This window comes from Manis javanica, chromosome X (genome assembly GCF_040802235.1).
Source record: "Manis javanica isolate MJ-LG chromosome X, MJ_LKY, whole genome shotgun sequence".
NCBI lineage: Eukaryota > Metazoa > Chordata > Mammalia > Pholidota > Manidae > Manis > Manis javanica.
The window spans coordinates 106,611,343-106,628,985 of NC_133174.1; the positions used below are offsets into that span (position 1 = coordinate 106,611,343).

Here is a 17,643-nt window from a genome sequence, read left to right on the forward strand (position 1 = left end):
GACAAAGGGTCAGCCAGACCTGGGTCCTTCTGTCTTGCCAATGGGTTTCAGCCCTGGACAATTTCACTATGGATTCCATGTGACCAAAGAAATGACAGTAAAATGTTCTTGGGGTGAAAGTGTTATACCCAAATTTATTTCCAGGTGGCAGGTCAGTCACTAGAATACCATTCACTCAGAGCAAGTCTGCACGCAGCAAGCCAGTCTCTGCCTCTGGGCCCCTCTGTCTGCATAGCCGTCCTCTGGGCCTCTTTGCCTGCACAGCCGTCCCACACAGCTGTCCTCTGGGCCTCTGTCCTCGACACTGCCACCACTCTAGCCTCTGGTCTGCTCTCCTGCAGCCTTGCAGCCCTGCCACCGTGTCGCACCCAGAGCACTGGGCAGAGCTCTTTTTATAGAGTCAACAGCCATGTATTGCCCATAGATGTGCAATGAGATAGTCAACCAGGGCCAAATGAGAATCCTGGCCACAAGAACTCTCATTTTATCCACACTCCACCCCTCCAGGATTCTCTCCTCTCAATCTATGTGCCCTCAAGTCCTCTGCAATGGTCCCTATGCAAGGAAGCTTGAATATTTTTCTCCAGGCCCTCCAGCAAAAAGTCTTGCAGACACACAGGCTGCACTCGTGGCTCTGTCTCTAACCTCTGCCTCTTTGGTCTTAATGGCTGGAACTGCTGCTCTGGTTTCAGCTGTTGCCATAGCTCCAGTAAGATCCTATTTGGCTTCCCGTCTAATTTCCTTTCATCTGCTCCTGCCCGTATTAAATCAACCCACATCTGGGTCCTCATAACCCTCACAGGGCCCCTCAAATTCTTCTAGTCAGTAACAGGTCTTATTTCTTTCCGGGTTCTTGTTGCTTCAGCTACTGTACGTATCAGCTCGCATTTTGTAGTCGCTGCCTCAAGGCGGGCTGCCCCATCAGAGAAGACAGCTTTCCCATCTCTGATCCCGACAGAACAAGTTCATCCACCCCTAAGTCTCACAGCCTCCAGCTCAGCCTGAGTATAGGGGTGGACCATAGAGTGCTCCACGACCTGGGGAGGGGGCTGCTCCTCTCCTTGGGGAACTTTCAGCTGCTGGGTCTTTATTTTCTTTACAAGCACTGGGTGTGCTTTCAATACAGGAGGCACCAGTGCCACCGGCACCACCCCTTCATCCTTCCCCAGCTCCTCCATTTTTGGGGCTGATCGCACCTTTCTCTCCCCTCCCCCAAATGCCTCCTCTGCTACAACCTTTACCTTTTCTACTGTGCCTCGCAGCAATACTACCTCAGTCTTCAGAAGGTCTCTTACCTTCACCTCAATGCTTCGCAGCTGTTGTTCTCATGCCACCTCCACCTGTGCTTCCCTCAGGAGTTTGTCTTTGTCCTTGATGGCCTCTTCCTTCTTCAGAACACCTGGCAGCGCTGCAGTCTCGTCTCCAATGGCACCTTGCTGCCGGCGCTCTCAGGATGCCTCCTCCCACATCCAGGCCATCTCCTTCCTCAGGGAATCCATAGAGGTTTGCAGTTCACATTCTCATGCTGTCATTTCTTGGGTCTCTTTTGTAGACCTTTTTAAGACTGTGAGAAGCAGCCAACCCACAGTCCCCGCTGCCTCACGGGCACTTTGCTTCTCAAAGGATCTACTTATTATACCAAGAGCCACCCCTACTGCCTCAGGTGTCACCTCCACCTGCCTCCAGTCCTGGGGTGGGGCCCAGGCCTCTAGGAGACAAGCCACCTCAGACCACATACCCATTGGGGGATGATCCACTGTCTCCCCATTCAGAGGGGCAGCCTGCTGAAGCACCCCTCCCATAAGGGCAGCCTGTCTTTTTCCTTGGTCAATAATGAACCCTGCCAACTTTTGCCAATTGTCTTGCCAATGGGTTTCAGCCCCAGGCAAGTTCATTACAGATTCAATGTGAGCAAAGAAGTGACAGTAAAATGTTCTTGGGGTGAAAGGGTTATACCCAACTTTATTTCCAGGTGGCAGGTCAGTCACTAGAATCGCATTCACTCAGAGCGAGTCTGCACACAGCAAGCCGGCCTCTGCCTTTGGGCCCCTCTGTCTGCACAGCTGTCCTCTGGGCCTCTCTGACTGCACAGCCACCCACACAGCCGTCCCACACAGCCGTCCTCTGGGCCTCTCTGCAGTCGTCCCACATAGCCATCCTCTGGGCCTCTCTGCACAGTTGTCCTGCACAGCCGTCCTCTGGGCCTTTGTCCTCGGCGCTGCCACCACTCCAGCCTCTGCTCTGCTCTCCTGCAGCTTTGCAGCCCTGCCACCGTGTCACGCCCAGGGCACAGGTATGCAGTGAGCTAGTCAACCAGGGTCAGGTGAGAATCCTGGCCACAGGAACTCTCATTTTATCCACACCTTGTCATGGCTCTGCCACTTATTCTGTGTTGCCTCAGGTAAGTCCCTTATCCTCCCCAAGTTTCTGGGCCTCCATCTTTTCCATGAGGATATGAATGCTACTCACTCTGCTCATGTCACAGAGTCCAAGTAAGGACCCAAATTGCTAATATGGGAAAGTGTTTGAGAAACATAATGAGTGGTTCCTGTGGGGTCAACTCATTGATTCATTTCACAAACATTAGTTAAGTCCCTTTGTGCTGTGATTAGCATATCAGAGGTGACTAAGATATGGTTCCCACACTTGAGACTAAAGGTCCAGGCAGATATATGCTTAATAGGAATAAAAGAACTTTGCATACAGCTGTGTGGTTCCTGGACTTGAGCTCAAACTGGACCAATCATAGCAGAGTTTCAGAGGAAATGGACAGACCAAACCCACTGCCCATGGCTGGTCGGCAGCACCTTTCCGCAGCCATTACCTCCCTTCCAAATCTTCTCTGGCTCCTGTTTTCTGCAGTCAAAACGAACTTGACAACAACAGCTGAGCCAGCCAGTTCCCTTACAAAATTTCCACTGGGTGTCACAAAGCTCAGTTTCCCCTAAGGTACAGCCCCATATTCTGGTCTGGCTTGGGAAAAAATGCAATTACAGCCGGCTGCTTACAAAAACAAGCAGAAAGATAAAAGAAGACGACAGGGGGAAACACTCTTGCAAATAGATCAGAATGACACATTATTTAACCTAATTACCTGCAAAGCCACATCCAACCATTAAGGATCCATAGTCTGTAATAGAATTTCCTGCTATGGAAATACTCACCCACGCACAGGATGTTGAAGCAGAAGCCCTGGCTGATGGACTTATTCACCAGCTGGTCGGGCAAGCTGTCAAACCCCACATGTCCAGCCAGGGGGACGGTTCGGCAATCTTCACCCTAATTTGGAAGGGACAGGAGGGGAGAAAATGAAAACATGCTTAAAAGCAATACGGGTGTCACTTCTCCATCCAAATGCTCTCCATACTAGGAAGTAGCACCTGCCCAGACCCAGTGTGTCATCTCTTCCTTAGCTGCTACTCCCTGCCCCAAAGCAAAATGGCCCATCGGCTTAGAAATCACGGATTCTTCGGTACAGGCATGCCCAAGGCTCCAAAGGAATGTTACCATGTTCCAGACAGAGCAAAGCACAGAGGGGGCCTGTGAGGGGCAAGAGGACAGGGTCTGGAGATGAGAATGCTGGTGTTGGAGGGTCACAGACTTGGGTTAACTCTCAACTCAATCAGTTACAAGCTAGGTAACACCTCGGAGACTCAGTTTTCTTCCACGTCTGTCATATGAGCTAGTATGACCTATCTTCCAGGTGACTAGGAGCCTCAAATGTGCTAATACATGTGACGAGCTTAGCAGAATACCTGGTACCTGCAGAAGTGTTCAGTAAATACTACAAAGAGACTTCAAAAAGCAATTCCTCCTCTCTCTAGGGCATTTTGGGGATCTACAAAGGTGGCACAGCACAGAGATGAAGGAAACAGGCTTTGAAATCAGGCAGGTCTGAGTTAGAGTCCCACCTTCTCCACCTTGTGACCTCAGACAAGTTACTTTACATGTCAAAGTCTCCCCATCTGTAAAACCAGGGACTAGTAGTTACTACGTCATAGGACTGATGGGAGATAAGATAATGCTTAAGCACGGAGCCAGGTGCCTAGCATGTGGGCAGCATCCCATCAACAGGAGCTGCTGCTCTTATTGCCTTGTGACGCTACCCTTCCACCCAGACTCCCAAAATAGCACGTGATGCCGTGGAACACTGCTGGCTCCCTCCAGCTGGAAAGAGCTGCCTCCGTGTTTCCTCTGATTCCGTTGTCTCCACAGGACTCAGCCAAGCCATTTGCAGCCCTGGAAAGCAGAGGGCCTTTGCTTTGCTTGCAAGTCGCAGATTCTTACTGTAAATGGTTTTACAAAACAGAAAAAATCTCAAACTGGGGCAGGCTTCCAAAGGGCCAGGAGGAAGGACTAAAGGGGCCTGCATGTACTCAAGAAAGGCACTAACTGCCAACAGCCACAGGGGAGGGAAGATGGGAGGAGAAGGGAAGCTTGAGACAGCAGAACTAGGCAAGGGGGTGTGGGTTGCGTAAGGAGTCAGAGCTTCTGTTGGGTGGGGCTACACCAAGATTTCCATAACCAGACAGGTTGTCAAGAGCAATTCAAGAAGGGCATGGTTCATGCCAGGGGGCCTGTACCAGTACCCCAGAGTGGGCCAGCAGGCAGCTCTTATGCTGGACTGGACGTGCTTTTAGACCAGGTCCCTAAGGACACACTTTCACCCTGACAGGGATGGGCTGTGCTGGTGAGGAGCCTCTTGGCAGCTGCCACTGCCACCCCTTTACCGAGCTTGGAATCCCACTCCATTTGGTGTCATCAGACCCTCTGAGAGTGAGAGACAGAGCTAGTGCTGGTGAGTACCATCTGGTAAGTTCATCACCCTCTCACCCCACACACTCCTAGTGGAGTATTCTTGACACACAACCATATGCCATCATTCAATCTAGGGTGGAGTAGTCTGGGTCGCAGTGGGGCACCCATAACAGCTGGGTTTCATGAGTGGCTCGCATAGCTCAGGACTTGTTCTACATTCACCCTTTTCTGCTTCCCTCACCCCTTTCTCCTTTTTATTAAAGCAAAGAAAGAAAGATATAAGTTGTCTACTGTTCATACCTGGTCCTCAACACCACAGAGAAGACAGAGACTTAAATACGCTTTCTTGATGGATCCTCCTACATAGCAGACATTGGAAAATGGGGACAGACTCAGAGTTGAGGTTTCCTGAGCCATATTTTATCGTGCCTGGCTGCCGCTTCCTGTCTCCAAATTCAACAAAGTGGTGCAAGGTCTCTGGTCCAAGTGCCAAAAGGAGAGGAAAGGGAATTTTCAAACCAAAGACAGTGGAGGGCAGTGGGGAGTAATCCACACCTTATTCCTAAAGATTTCCTTCATTGTCAATGACTTAACACCTCCCATGTGCCCACATTAACACCCACTTTGGCAGTGCCCTAAAGAGCCCTGATAGCAGAAGAAAGAGTATGGACTTTTTATACCCTAGGCAATGAGGTTTGGGGGCATCTTGAGTATTTTCAGTAGGGGAGAGCCATGATAAAAGTAGCATATTTGAAAGATCATTCTGGCTGCAGGGTGCTTGATTGACTGGGAGAGAGAGTGGGTAGAGCCGGGAACACATATTAGGAGATGAGTCCAGTAAGACTGAACTCTTACTTCAGTTAAGGCTGAACTCAGAGTGACATCCAGGCACCATGACAATAAATGCTGGTTGAAATGAACTCATCTGACTTGGGACTTCAGAGGGAGGAACAAATTGGAGAGTCGTCCTAAAGAGGGGGATAAGATTCAATGAGTGACTGGGCAGAGGGGACAAGGGAGCAAACAAAGCTCTTAAGGCTGCAAGGTCCTAGGTCTGGGAGCTTGGACTGATGGCACCACGGACAGAAAGAAGGAAGCCAGGAAAGCATGCTTGCTTAGCAGGGAAGTTGAGGATTCTGGTTTTACATAAGCTGTTACTAAAAAATTACATTTATCGGGTCTTTTACTTCATAGAAGTAATCAATGCTCACTGTAGGAGGCCTTTTAGAACATATGGAAAATTATAAGGGCAAAAATAATAATCACCCATAATATCACTGTTAATATTTATATGTATTTCCCTCCAGTCCATATACCATTTTTTCTTGCAAAAGAGAAAATCCTGTATATTCCTTTTCATAACCTGACACTTAATAGAGTATAGATGTTTTCTTGAGTAATTAAGCATATTTCTAAAACATTCTTATTGTCCACCTAGCATTCCATTGTAGCAGTTTATTGTATGTTCTTAACCAATCGTCCACTGCTAGCCATTTAACCTGTTTCCAAGTTTTTGACAACATAAACAAAAATTATTGCTCTTATAGGCTTGCATACATCTCTGATTATTTCCTTAAGTTGTATTTCTAGAACTGAAGCCTGTTGGGTCCAAGGACACACACGTTGGAAAGACTGATACACACCGAGAAATCATTCCACAGAGGACAGTACAAATGTCTACTTCCGCCACCAATGTGTGAGTGTCTGTTTACCTACACTGAGACCAACACTGAGTTTCTGAGACTTTTTAATCATTATGAATTGAATCATCGAAAAATGGCATCATGTCATTTAATTTGCATTTTATTATGAAAGTGAACTGTTTTTATTCAACTATATGTTATGTACATTGTGTATATATGAGTTGCCTGCTCATGTCTTTGTCCACTTTTTTTAAAGTTGGTGTTTGTCTTTCTCTTCTGTCTTTGTAAAAGCATTGTATATATTAAGGAAAATAAAAGATTTTGATTTTATTGTAAGATATCCAGGAGAAGAAATCTAAAAAGTACTCAGCCATATGGGATTGCAGGTTCAAGGAGAATTCATGACTGGGATAAAATTTAGGAGTGAGGGATATGAAACTGGCTGTGTTCTCCAAGAAACAGTACAGGGAGTAAAGAGCTAAAGATTGAATTTAGGAAATGCCTGCAAGCAAGCAATGAAAAGATAAAGAGGATTCTTTGAAGAGAGTGATCAGAAATGTAAGAGATAACCCAACAGTTTTCTATCACCAGAGGCCAAGATTGAAGTCAGGAAGAATTACAGAGAAATAACCATTGATCTGGATCTGGTGAAGGTCCCTGGTGACTTTTAGAATCCTTATTTCTTCCATATCTTTTTACCCAGTGTCCAACACACCTAGATTAACTGGAAAGTTTGGGGACTAGGGGACATGGGAGCTGGCTAATGTATTTCTCTTGCTAACCAAGATTTAAGCAGCAAACTTTTTGTCTGAATGCTTGTAGTTGAGAAAGCTTCAAAAATGTATTTGTATATATATTTCCTGTTTAGGAAATCCTGTCTAGTGAGCACCAGTCACTCTTGCGTTGATGAATCTTATAAGATGTCATGGTCATCATTATGAATATCAGTCCTCATCATTCAGAGCTAAATACACAGAGGTAAAAAGGGCATTGGACTGAATGTACAGGGACCCCAGGACAGCTTCTGGAAGTTTCTTCCCCCCTCTCTCACTAAAGCCTTATCTCTTCCCTTTTTTTCCCTTCAGGTGGCCTGACTGAGGTCCCAATTACTTTGATTGCACTGAACTTAACGTTCCCTGGATTACAATGCATACAAGGTGAGATAGAACTGGCAACTTGGCCCAGCACGTCTGACACTGAAAGCTCAAGTTATCATCTTGAGTAGCAGGTGGTACCATGTTCAAGGCTTGAACTGAGATGCTAGAAAGGCCACAATCACCAAAATGTTATATGGCCCATCTCCCATAACCCTGCAACCTCCCCTCAGAATCTGTGTCTGTCCAAAGATCCGTGTATGAAGAAATTCATTACAGTATTGTTTATAGTGCTGAAAAACTAGAAAAAATAAATAAATGTCCAACCATAAGAAAATATTTAACTGAATTATGGTACATGCATATTCTGGAATATTCTGCAGCCATTAAGAATGAAGTAGGTCTACATGTACTGATGTGAATATCTCCAAGATATATTATAATGTAGAAAGAAGTTGTAGAACAATAAGCATAGTATGAGCCCCTGTATGCAAAACAGTCTCATATATGTGTATGTGCACATACATGCATAGAAAGGGCACTGAAAAGACACCCACCAAACCGAGAACCCAGAACTGTGGCCACCTCAGGGAAGGGGGATAGAAATAGGGGCTTTTTCAGAGGGTAGTCAGTATGCTTTTGTGTCATTTCCTTTACATCATGAATGTATTCATACATTACTTGTGTAATTTAAAAACATTTTGAACACAAGAAAAGAGTTCTCACTCAGCTTTGCCACAGAGGTAATTAGGACGCAGAGAGTCTGAGAGGAACTAAAAGGAAAGCAAAATGAAAGAGTGCTCCTGAGAATTGGGAGAGCCCCCACTCTGTTCCCCCCATTACATTTCCTGTTTTCTCATCTGCAGCCACCTGCGGTTTGAAATACGTTATAACCACATTTCATATCACAGGCAGAAACAACGCTCTCTTTCTCTTCCGCCTCCTCCCCTGAGGACACACCAATTTCTTTTTTTAATTGAATATTCAAAGCTTCATGCTATGCAGAGCAAGTTATGGTGGGTCCAGCTAAGCATCTTTTCCCTAGTGCTGTTATCCTGAAAATAAACAGTCCCATAAGCACTCAAGTGAGCATCCCCCCTGGCCCCCCCACCCCTCTTTCAACCTTTGTGGTATGGTAAGCAAGCAGTATTTGAGGCCTCTGGGAACTGTGGGTGCAACTGAGAGTGCATCTGTGTCAATGAAGAATTTCTTGCCTCCATTCAAAGCTGGGGTAGCTTAGTAGCTATCATTCTGAAGGATGAGACCAGAGTCAAAACTTCTTGCCAATGACTGGGCTTTCCCTAAACTTCCTCCTCTGGACTTCACCCATAGATGATAGAAAAGGGCAGAGACACTGAAATAGGATTCTCTCCAGCAGTCCCACATGTCACTTACTGATGGACTCCATCTCTCACACCTTCCCTTTGTCTATCTCCACCCCCAGCCCTGAATACCCATCTCCGATTGAACCTGCAAATCTTTATGACGAACCTCAAATCAATTAAGAGTTCAATGATGCATAATGGTATATATTAAGCAGATAATAAAAATATTCTCTAAGAATATTTAATGACATGGGGAAATGATCACCAAATATTGCTAGGCAAAAAGCAAAACCAAAATACACAGGATCATCCCAATCATGAGGAAAAATTACATATGCATTTTTTTAAAGCTTGGAAGACTATACATCAAAATGGTTGCTGCTTCTCTGTGTTTTCTGAACTTTCTACAATAGGCATATTTTACTTTTATTATCAGAATAAAAAAAATTTTTAACAAGATTTTATAATTATACTTTCCTAGGCAGGAAAGTAGCCTCAGATATTTCAGCAAAATCTTCAACTACAACCAAAAAGGTGCTGTACATAGAGATAATCAGAAAATTCAGTTAGGTACTTAGCTCTCAGGCAGTTTTATTGTATATAAAACATTTATTGTACCAATAATACAATGAAGCCCCATTACTCTCATTATAGCATTATTATTATATATACATGACTTATTATTATATAGTATAACTTATTATTATGAAGATCCATATGAACCAGAAGTCAAATCACACATCCTGAAACATGTAGCAAAAAGTCTTGACAAAACGGTCAGTGGATGATGGCCCTATCAGCTGCCTCCAGTGTTGTCAAGAGAGGCGACACCACTGTATTATCAGATATAAGAACCACAAAATCCCTGATAAATTCCCAGAGGTTAAAAAAGTCCCTCCCAGTGTGCCTCCAGACCAAATGTCAGGATTTCTCTTGTGCGGTTCAAGCCAGGCTAAGAGTAGTAGCAATACCCAGAACTGGAAAAGAGAAACGGGGGGACCTGGCCAAGGAGAAACAATGCTTGCAAAAGCACCCCTTAGGGGCCCCAGGAATGTGCTTCAGTAGGGAAGCAGCTTAGGGTATCACAAGGGAGACCATCCTCACCGTATAGGGAATAGGCCCATTTCTGGCAAATCCAATAAATGAAACTCTGGATCTTAATATACCAGATCAATTCTAGAGAGACTTCTCATTCTACAAAAGGATTCACAGCAGGCTTCCATCAAATAGCCAGCTTTCCTGGTGCATTTTGAATGGGATTCCATAGACAGAAATTCAGCTGCCATGTACTTTTAAATGAAGACAATAGCTACATACACCTACAAGGACAGACAATATCCAAAGGTAGAAAATAGTGTTTCTATTCCACTTACAGAGACCCTGCTGAGCTAAAAGCAGAGACTTGCCTTCTCAACAACTCTTTCCCCACCCAGCTCAAAGAGTCAAAGCAGGGAAAAGGTGGAGCTAAATTCTGCCACCTCACTCGGAAGCAGAAGCAGGCAAGAACCTAACAGAATAATAAGCTGGAGAACAAGGAAACAAGAACCAGACAATGTTAGAGCTGGAAATGTCCTTAAAGGATCACTTAATCCAACCCGCTAGCTTTCCAAAAGGGGAAACAGAGACTGAGAGAGAGGAAGTGACTTCCCGAGTTAGAGTGCTTTAGTGTTGTAGGGAGTGGTGCTAGCATGCAGTGCCCTGTCAAGCCCCTACCACTCTCAAACAGAAAAGCTGGCTCAGGTAGCAGATATATTTCCTTATGCTGTGAAAATTCTGGGCCATTAGGCTTGTGGCTTGAGGCTAGCCAGAAGTAGAAGGGTTCACAGACCTCAACCCAGAAGCCCGTGTGCTGGATCACAAGGTGGCTCTGGCCCATGGAAGGCAACTGAGACAGTGGATGCCAAGGAGGGACTTGGGCACCTCGTCTGCCTTCTCTCCCCATCTCCTCCTTGCTTCTGACAGCAGCGTACACCTCAGACTGACCAGCTGCCTAGCTCTGCTGAAGAGGCCCGGGCTACCTAACCCTACAAGCCAGATTCTAGGTAAAATATCTCCACCCTTGGCCAGGGCAATTCCTGCTCAGGGTGAGTCAACTTTCCCACAAATGCCAGACACTTCCCTTCAAGCTAGACTATTTAAACAGCTTTCTAGGTGTTCTGGCCATTGTTATTGCTAATCTGTGTTCTTTTTTTTTTAAAGAGAAAGAAAAAAGGTTTACTAGCAGGCCTTTGGATGAATGCCCAACTGTCCTCTAGGGAGCCTGAATTTGCCTCTGCCTCCATCTGGTCTCATTTAAAGTGGATCTGAAAAAAACCTAGTTCCTGCCTCAGCACCAGTGTTCAGAGCTGGGGGCTCTGCTATGAAAGGAAACTAAATACCACCTCACACCTCATCAGTGAGTACTGCTCCTGTTACCCCAGGGCCTTCATGTGGGGTCACAGAGGGCCCAGGCAGGAAAAACCTGAGCCCTGAGTGTCCCTGAGAAGGCCTGTAAATCTTTCCCCAGTCACTTTTGAGTGGAACGGATGACCCAACTCCAGAGCCAGCTGAGAGCACGCTGCATAATTCAGCAGATGGCTGCCTCTAATGAATGAGAAGACACTGGAGAAGAGGGTAACGTTATTTCTCACCCTCCTGAGCATGTGGCCTCCTTCCTCTGTGCAGGCAGCAGAGAAACCCAGGGTTTCAAATCCCAGCAGGAGAAGCCTCCTCCTGCCAAACCAAGGAGGAAGGGTCTGTGTTTCCAATTTATTCTGTGCCCACCCCCCCACCAGTTGTTACTTTAAATAATCCATCATTACATGGCTGGTGGCTCGAAGACTTTTTACTTGAAGCAATATGGGAAGAAAAAAAAAAAGAAAACCCACACATAACCCATGACTGTGCTATCTGGGATCTAAGTTGAGAATCTTTAACATCAGCATCTTCAAGGCACCCAAGCTGATGCTTCTCTGACCCTCATGAGTGTACTGGGGGCAGGAGGGTTGCGGGGGGGGGGGAGGGGAGAGGAGCGACACAGCAAAGAGGGGGAAGAGGGAACTTGGCAGGATTTTTCTTTCTTAGAAACATCATGAAAAGGCCAGAGGTTTGTTTTGTTTTCATGAATCTCTGTCATCTGGTAGTTGTTTCATTGTTTCATCTGCTGAACTGTGCGGTAAGGTTTTGGACTAAGTCACCTGGCCTCCATGTACCCATAAAATGAAGAGGACAATAACACTTTTCCAGGAAGCTGTTGGAAAAAATGAAATCACACAGATGGAAACATTCTGAGATCGTAAGACATGTTACTTTCCATGGCATTCTTGCTTTTTTTCTTTTCTTTCTTTCTTGAATGTGGTTTTAAGGTACCTGCAACTAAAAGCCCTTCTCAATTGTTCACACTAATCCAAAACCACCGATCTGATAATCCAGAGACCCAGGCAAATCCAGAAATCAGTCCTATTTAGTTTTGGAATACCTTTTTCTAAGGGACTTATTTTTCTAATTAATTTTGCTTGGGCTAATGCAATGGGTTTGCTTTCTGACAGCACACAAAGGCAGGGGCTGTGCTGGGTAACAAAGCCAGCAATGAATAGAAAATTTACAGCAGAGACACCACAAAGTAAATGCTATGCATCTGGAGATCAAAATCTCATTATACTATAGAGACAAATCACTCAGCGGTAATGCAGTTTTGTAATAAGAACACCACTAACGCTCAAATTTCCAGCTCGGAGGCAACAAGGCTTATTCCTGCCTCTCCTCTGGATGCTCTGTTAGGACAGAGTCCTGTGTGCCGGGTCCACCACTGTAATCCCGCACCTGGCACAGAGCCTTGCAGAGTTGCTGCCCAGTAAACACGTTGAAGATGTGAATGAAAATAAATGTGCGTGAATTAACAAATGAAATGTTCCCAGCCCAGTAGCAGAAGTGAGATCTCACCCAACCTCACACCTACACCTTTCCTAGTCAAAGCTCTCAAGAAGCCTTTGTCACCCACCACCCCCATCCACTGCTGGATTAGGTCCCCCTGTAATGAGCTATGCTGGGCAGCACTTATCACAATAATTACATAGTTATTGTGTCTGCTTACATACGAGATTTTAAACTCCCTGAGGGATGGGGCCATATGCATTTGAGGGAGGGCATTATATTTTTCCCCCAACTTTGTATTTTGAAAAGTCTTAAACACACAGTTGGAAAACAGTATTGATCACCCATACACCCTCAACTTAGATTCAAGAACTTTCACTATTTGGAGTGATGCTAATTTTCTTCTGTGCTTTGTCCCTAGTGGAGGTAGGGTGCATACTGGGCCTTTGCTCTCCTTGCTTGGGGTACAATATGACTTCTGGTGTGAGGTGGTGGAGATGGATGAGGCAGGGAGCTTTGAGGGGAATCAAGGGTAACTGCCATTTGATAACAGCAAGACCAGAGTGCAGAGGCAAGTCTGTCCCCACATGCTGGCAGTTGCCCTGGGGCAGCTGCACCAGGCCAACCCCAGCTAGGGCAGAGTTAGCCCCTGCAAGCTCTTTCAGTAGGGAGAAAGACCATTCCATGGTTGCCACTAGAGGAAAGCATCATTGTCCACATCGTGGGACTGGTTCAAGCCAGAATCAATGAGCCATTCTTTCTACGGGCCGGCACTTGGAGTTTGGACCCCAAAATGCCTCACTGAAAGAAACAGCTCAGTATAAGAGCCAGGAGATGTGGCCTCTGTTGCCTGAAACATGCCTTGCTAGGTTACCTTGGGAAAGTTACATAACCTCTCAGAGTACATATTAATAGCAGCCGAGGCCTCACAGTCAGAGGTTGGGGTGAGAACATCCCAAGAATCTTCTGTAATTCTTAATTATTACACAGGGCCCACACTTTGTCTCTCCAACTAGACAGTAAGCTTAAAAGCCAGGAACTATGTCTACTACATTTTTTTTTGACCAGGGCAGGTCATAGTGCTGGATACTTATAAGTCTATCAAATAAACATTTGTCAACACAATGGAGAGTTTTGTCTTACAGAATCTTTGTGGTGTTCATCCAAATGAGATGGGATTGTATTATATACACAATAGCTGAACTTCCAAGTTGCATGCATGCCCAATTAAGGTCCTACGCAGCAACTAATGATGTTACCTTACTAGCCAGAGTGACCCTCAACTGACTCTGGAAAGGACATCTCTCTCACATACACATACCAGGGCAGTATTTGCATGACACCATGTCTCAGAGCTCATTAAAAAGAGCTCTTAAGCTAGGCTACTTAGGTTTATTCTCCAGTCTTCTCTTCCCAAACCCTAGATACATGTTCCTTGGCAGAAACAAGCAGAAACCAGACATCCAAGGTCTCCTGAGTTAATTTCATCTTCCACTGGTGAATTATAACTTCTCACACTCACAAAGGAGAGCAGAGAAACAAATGACACGTAAACAAGAGCTTCACCGGCTGGGGGAGGGGGCCCTGGAAAGTGATGTCAGTTTTCCCAGAAATCCATTTATCATGATAACAAGGTCTCAAGAGCCTGGGCTGCTCTTTCAGCTTCAGAATCTGGAGTACGATATGTTCTTTTTTTTAAAATTTTTTATTAAGGTGTGATTGATATACACTCTTACGAAGGTTTCACATGAAAAACAATGTGGTTACTACATTTACACATATTATCAAGTCCCCACCCATACTCCAATGCAGTCACTGTCCATCAGTGAAGCAAGATGCCACAGATCCACTATGTGCCTTCTCTGTGCTACACTGTTCTCCCTGTGGTCCCCCACACCATGTGTACTAAACATAATACCCCTCAATCCCCTTCTTCCTCCCTTCCCACCCACCCTCTGACACCCTTCCTCTTTGGTAACCACTAGTCCCTTCTTGGAGTCTCTTAGTCTGCTGCTGTGTTGTTCCTTCAGTTTTGCTTCATTATTATGGAGTATATGCTCTTCATTGTACAGTAGGTCAAGGCCAACCAGAGCAAACTGGAATGGTGCAAAGCAAACCAAGTGGTCCTAAACCTCCCCCACCCCCATGCCCCACACAATCCCCCTCTGCAGAGCAAAAGGGATCTCTGGGTTGCCCAGAGTTGTGCCTGAGGTGAAACATAACCTGGAATGTTGCCCTTTGTAACATCTGCTCTGCAATCCTAATCCAGGCAAGGAAGACTGGTGGGAGAATATGAACAGGTCTATGCAAATTAATTAGCTTACAAGAATAATCATTAGCAGACTTTTTGGTACACTAAGGATGGAACAAATGTAAGCCAGGAGACTAATTCCTCTACTTCTGCCATGCCATCTCTAAAATGCAGGTAAAGTGGAGCAGAAAAGCACTCTGGGAACCTTTATAACACTGTGCCAGTCTTGGGGAGAAGATCATTCTCTCAAATTCCATTATCAAAGAGCAATGTCTCCTATCTACTTCTGGTCCTTCCACACTGTGACTGCATAATGAGCTTCAGGCTGGTGTTTGTAGGGGGTAGGGATCAAAAGAAATCACTCTATCCATCTAAACAGGGGTAAAGAGGGTGCATTAATTCATACACATACTGTAGAGAAAATACTACCAGATTCTGGATTCAGATTTTTAAAACAAATCAATTTCAACTACACCAAAATCTAGAGGCAATTTATTTTTGCACTGGAATTGCTTTGCATGGACTGTTTCCCTAAATAAATAAGCAACAAGGTTTAAAAACATTCTGTATGTGTGTGATCCAGAGATTTTCACCAAGTAGTTACTTAGTGTTACAGGATTTGACCTACCTCTACTTCACTCTCTTTCCTCACCTCAGCGTGCTGGTAACCATAGGCTCCTTAAAATCCCAGATATCCATGGATGAATAGAACTGGCTAGGTTGTTCCCCCAAATAATATCATCCCCTCCCTTTGCTCCTTCGCAACCAAACTTCTGGTCTAAAAACAACAAATATAAGCTGCAGGTCACTTCAGTATGATTTCTCTGCACATTCCAGGCTGGAAAACTTCAGTTCTTTAAATGAAGACTTTTTTTTTTCCACAGTCGGTTGCCAGCAAAAAGAGAGACCGCACCGCTTTTGCAAGCCTCACACTTATTTTCCTGAGTCCCCATAGAAAGAAGCCAGCTCCACAGGTTTTGGCACACAAGCCCAGTTACACTGAACACGCACTGGAGACAGACCCCAGAGGCCCGCAAACCCCGGGTCAGGTGGTCAGAAACACGCCAAAATAAGCGGCTAGCTCTCTAGAGGCCAGCGAACTGCACCCCACACAGGCGCTCAAACGGGACCCAGAGACAGCGCAAGCAGACAGACAGGCGTCCGGACACACGAACACACACCGTGGAGGTGAACACACTCAGAGTAACAGGCGGACACATCTAGGGTCACAGACAACCCGGCCTCCGCCGCCTGCTCGGGGAGGCACGAGAGCGAGCGTGTGCAGTCATACGCACACAGTAATACACACACACTCGTACAGACGCAGTCACATATGTAATGCATATGGAGAAGCCCTACCCCAGCCAGTCACCTCCCCGCCTCCCTCACCACTCAGCGCCTCCTGCCCCGGGCCAACCCCAGCCCCACGCCCCTCTTCCTGACGAGGTCCGGGTCAGCTGTGCACAGCCCGGCGGACCGAGGAGGCCAGGAAGGGGTGCTAAGGACCCGGAGGGCTCGGCGGCTCGTGCGGCCATTCATTCGGCAACGCCCCAGCAGCGCGGCCGCAGCTGCTGCCAGGGAGGTGGCGACGCTGACGGCAGTTCTTGGGCAATCCAAGTTCAGCCGTGGGCCCGCAGCCTTGGCCCGGTCCCCCGACCCGTCCGCCACCACGGATCTCAGGAACAGCCTGGGGGACTGAGCCGCTGACCCCGGGAGCAGAAGTCCCGCTGCGGCTTGGTTATTAGATGCTGCCCACTGTCCTCCTCCCGGTGGTTGTGGCGGCAGCCAGGACTCCTCGGCCCTTCCCAGTCCCCCAGCCCGGGCGCTGGCACCCAAGTCCCGCACTCACCACCTGGCGAGCTATGTCGGTCGCTGACATCGTTCCTGCGTCCGCCAGGGCTGACACCAGCGCCTCCACAACCGGAGGTACTGCACAAGAAACAGCAGAGCTCCTCCGACAAAGAGAGTGTTACACTTCGGGCGCGACCAAGTCCGGTGGGGGGAGGTGCAAGGGAGGGGCCCCTGCGCTGCAGCTCCAACCCCGACCTCTCCTCTATCGCCCACCCCCTCGGAAATGGGGTAGGGGTAGGGGTCGATTTAACGTGCCGCTTTCCCCTCCTACAAATCGAGTTCCTGTCCTTCCTGCCACCTCTGCCAGAGGCCTTTGCGAAGGGGGGCGGGGGCACCCCTCGGTGACCACATCCTCTGCCCCCCACCCCCACGCCACTGGGCTCTGTGGTACGTCCCGACCTCTGCTGAATTGTAACACCACCCTGCTCTCGCCTTATATCCCAGAGTCCCTAGACCCGGTGGTTGGAAGGGAGTCCCCGCCCCTCCTCCTCCCGCTCACAGCCCTCCTCTCACTCCTCCCAACCCCCTGTACCCCTCTTTCTCTCCTGTCCACCGAGATCTAAGGGTGCTTGGATGCGAGCGCCCGCCGCTGGAGCCTCGCTGCCCCACCACACCTCCTCCCATCCCACGTGGCCCCGGAGGGCTGCTGAGGCCGGGTGCGGCACCTGCCGCTCGCAGTGGAGCTTGGAAAAGGGGGCGGTTAGGGGGAGCCGCACTGCGGCCTCCCAACCGAGCTTGTGACATGCGGAGTCCAAGGCCCGCTGTCCTGAGACACCCCTTCTGTCCTGGAGTTTCCAAGCCGCGGGCGTTGTGGGCTGTAATTTCATGGAGCTGAGCTCACCACCACTGGGTACTTAATACAGACAGGC

The 17,643-nt window shown here is 47.2% G+C and overlaps 1 protein-coding gene and 1 long non-coding RNA gene across 7 annotated transcripts in view; one reads left to right on the forward strand and one right to left on the reverse strand.

Moving 5' to 3' along the window:
* The window catches only part of SEPTIN6 (septin 6), a 70,111-nt gene extending 52,906 nt beyond the window's left edge, over positions 1-17,205 (reverse strand). For 4 of the 6 annotated variants that reach the window (XR_012127271.1, XM_037016915.2, XM_073227395.1 and 1 more), the window contains exons 1-2: positions 16,773-17,205; positions 3,165-3,279 (exon numbers count right to left, since the gene is read on the reverse strand). Coding sequence is in view for 5 of the 6 variants with exons in the window: in XM_037016915.2 (XP_036872810.1) it covers positions 3,165-3,279; positions 16,773-16,802 (145 nt within the window). In the remaining variant the exon portion in view is untranslated. The remainder of the gene's footprint in view (positions 1-3,164; positions 3,280-16,772) is intronic. The other 2 variants (XM_073227396.1, XM_073227397.1) reach the window with 1 other exon arrangement.
* On the forward strand, positions 4,220-7,813 carry LOC118972149 (uncharacterized). The gene is made up of 3 exons (XR_012127430.1): positions 4,220-4,798; positions 6,337-7,379; positions 7,487-7,813. It is a non-coding gene; the product is annotated as an uncharacterized lncRNA (long non-coding RNA).
* Positions 17,206-17,643: the final 438 nt, after the last annotated feature.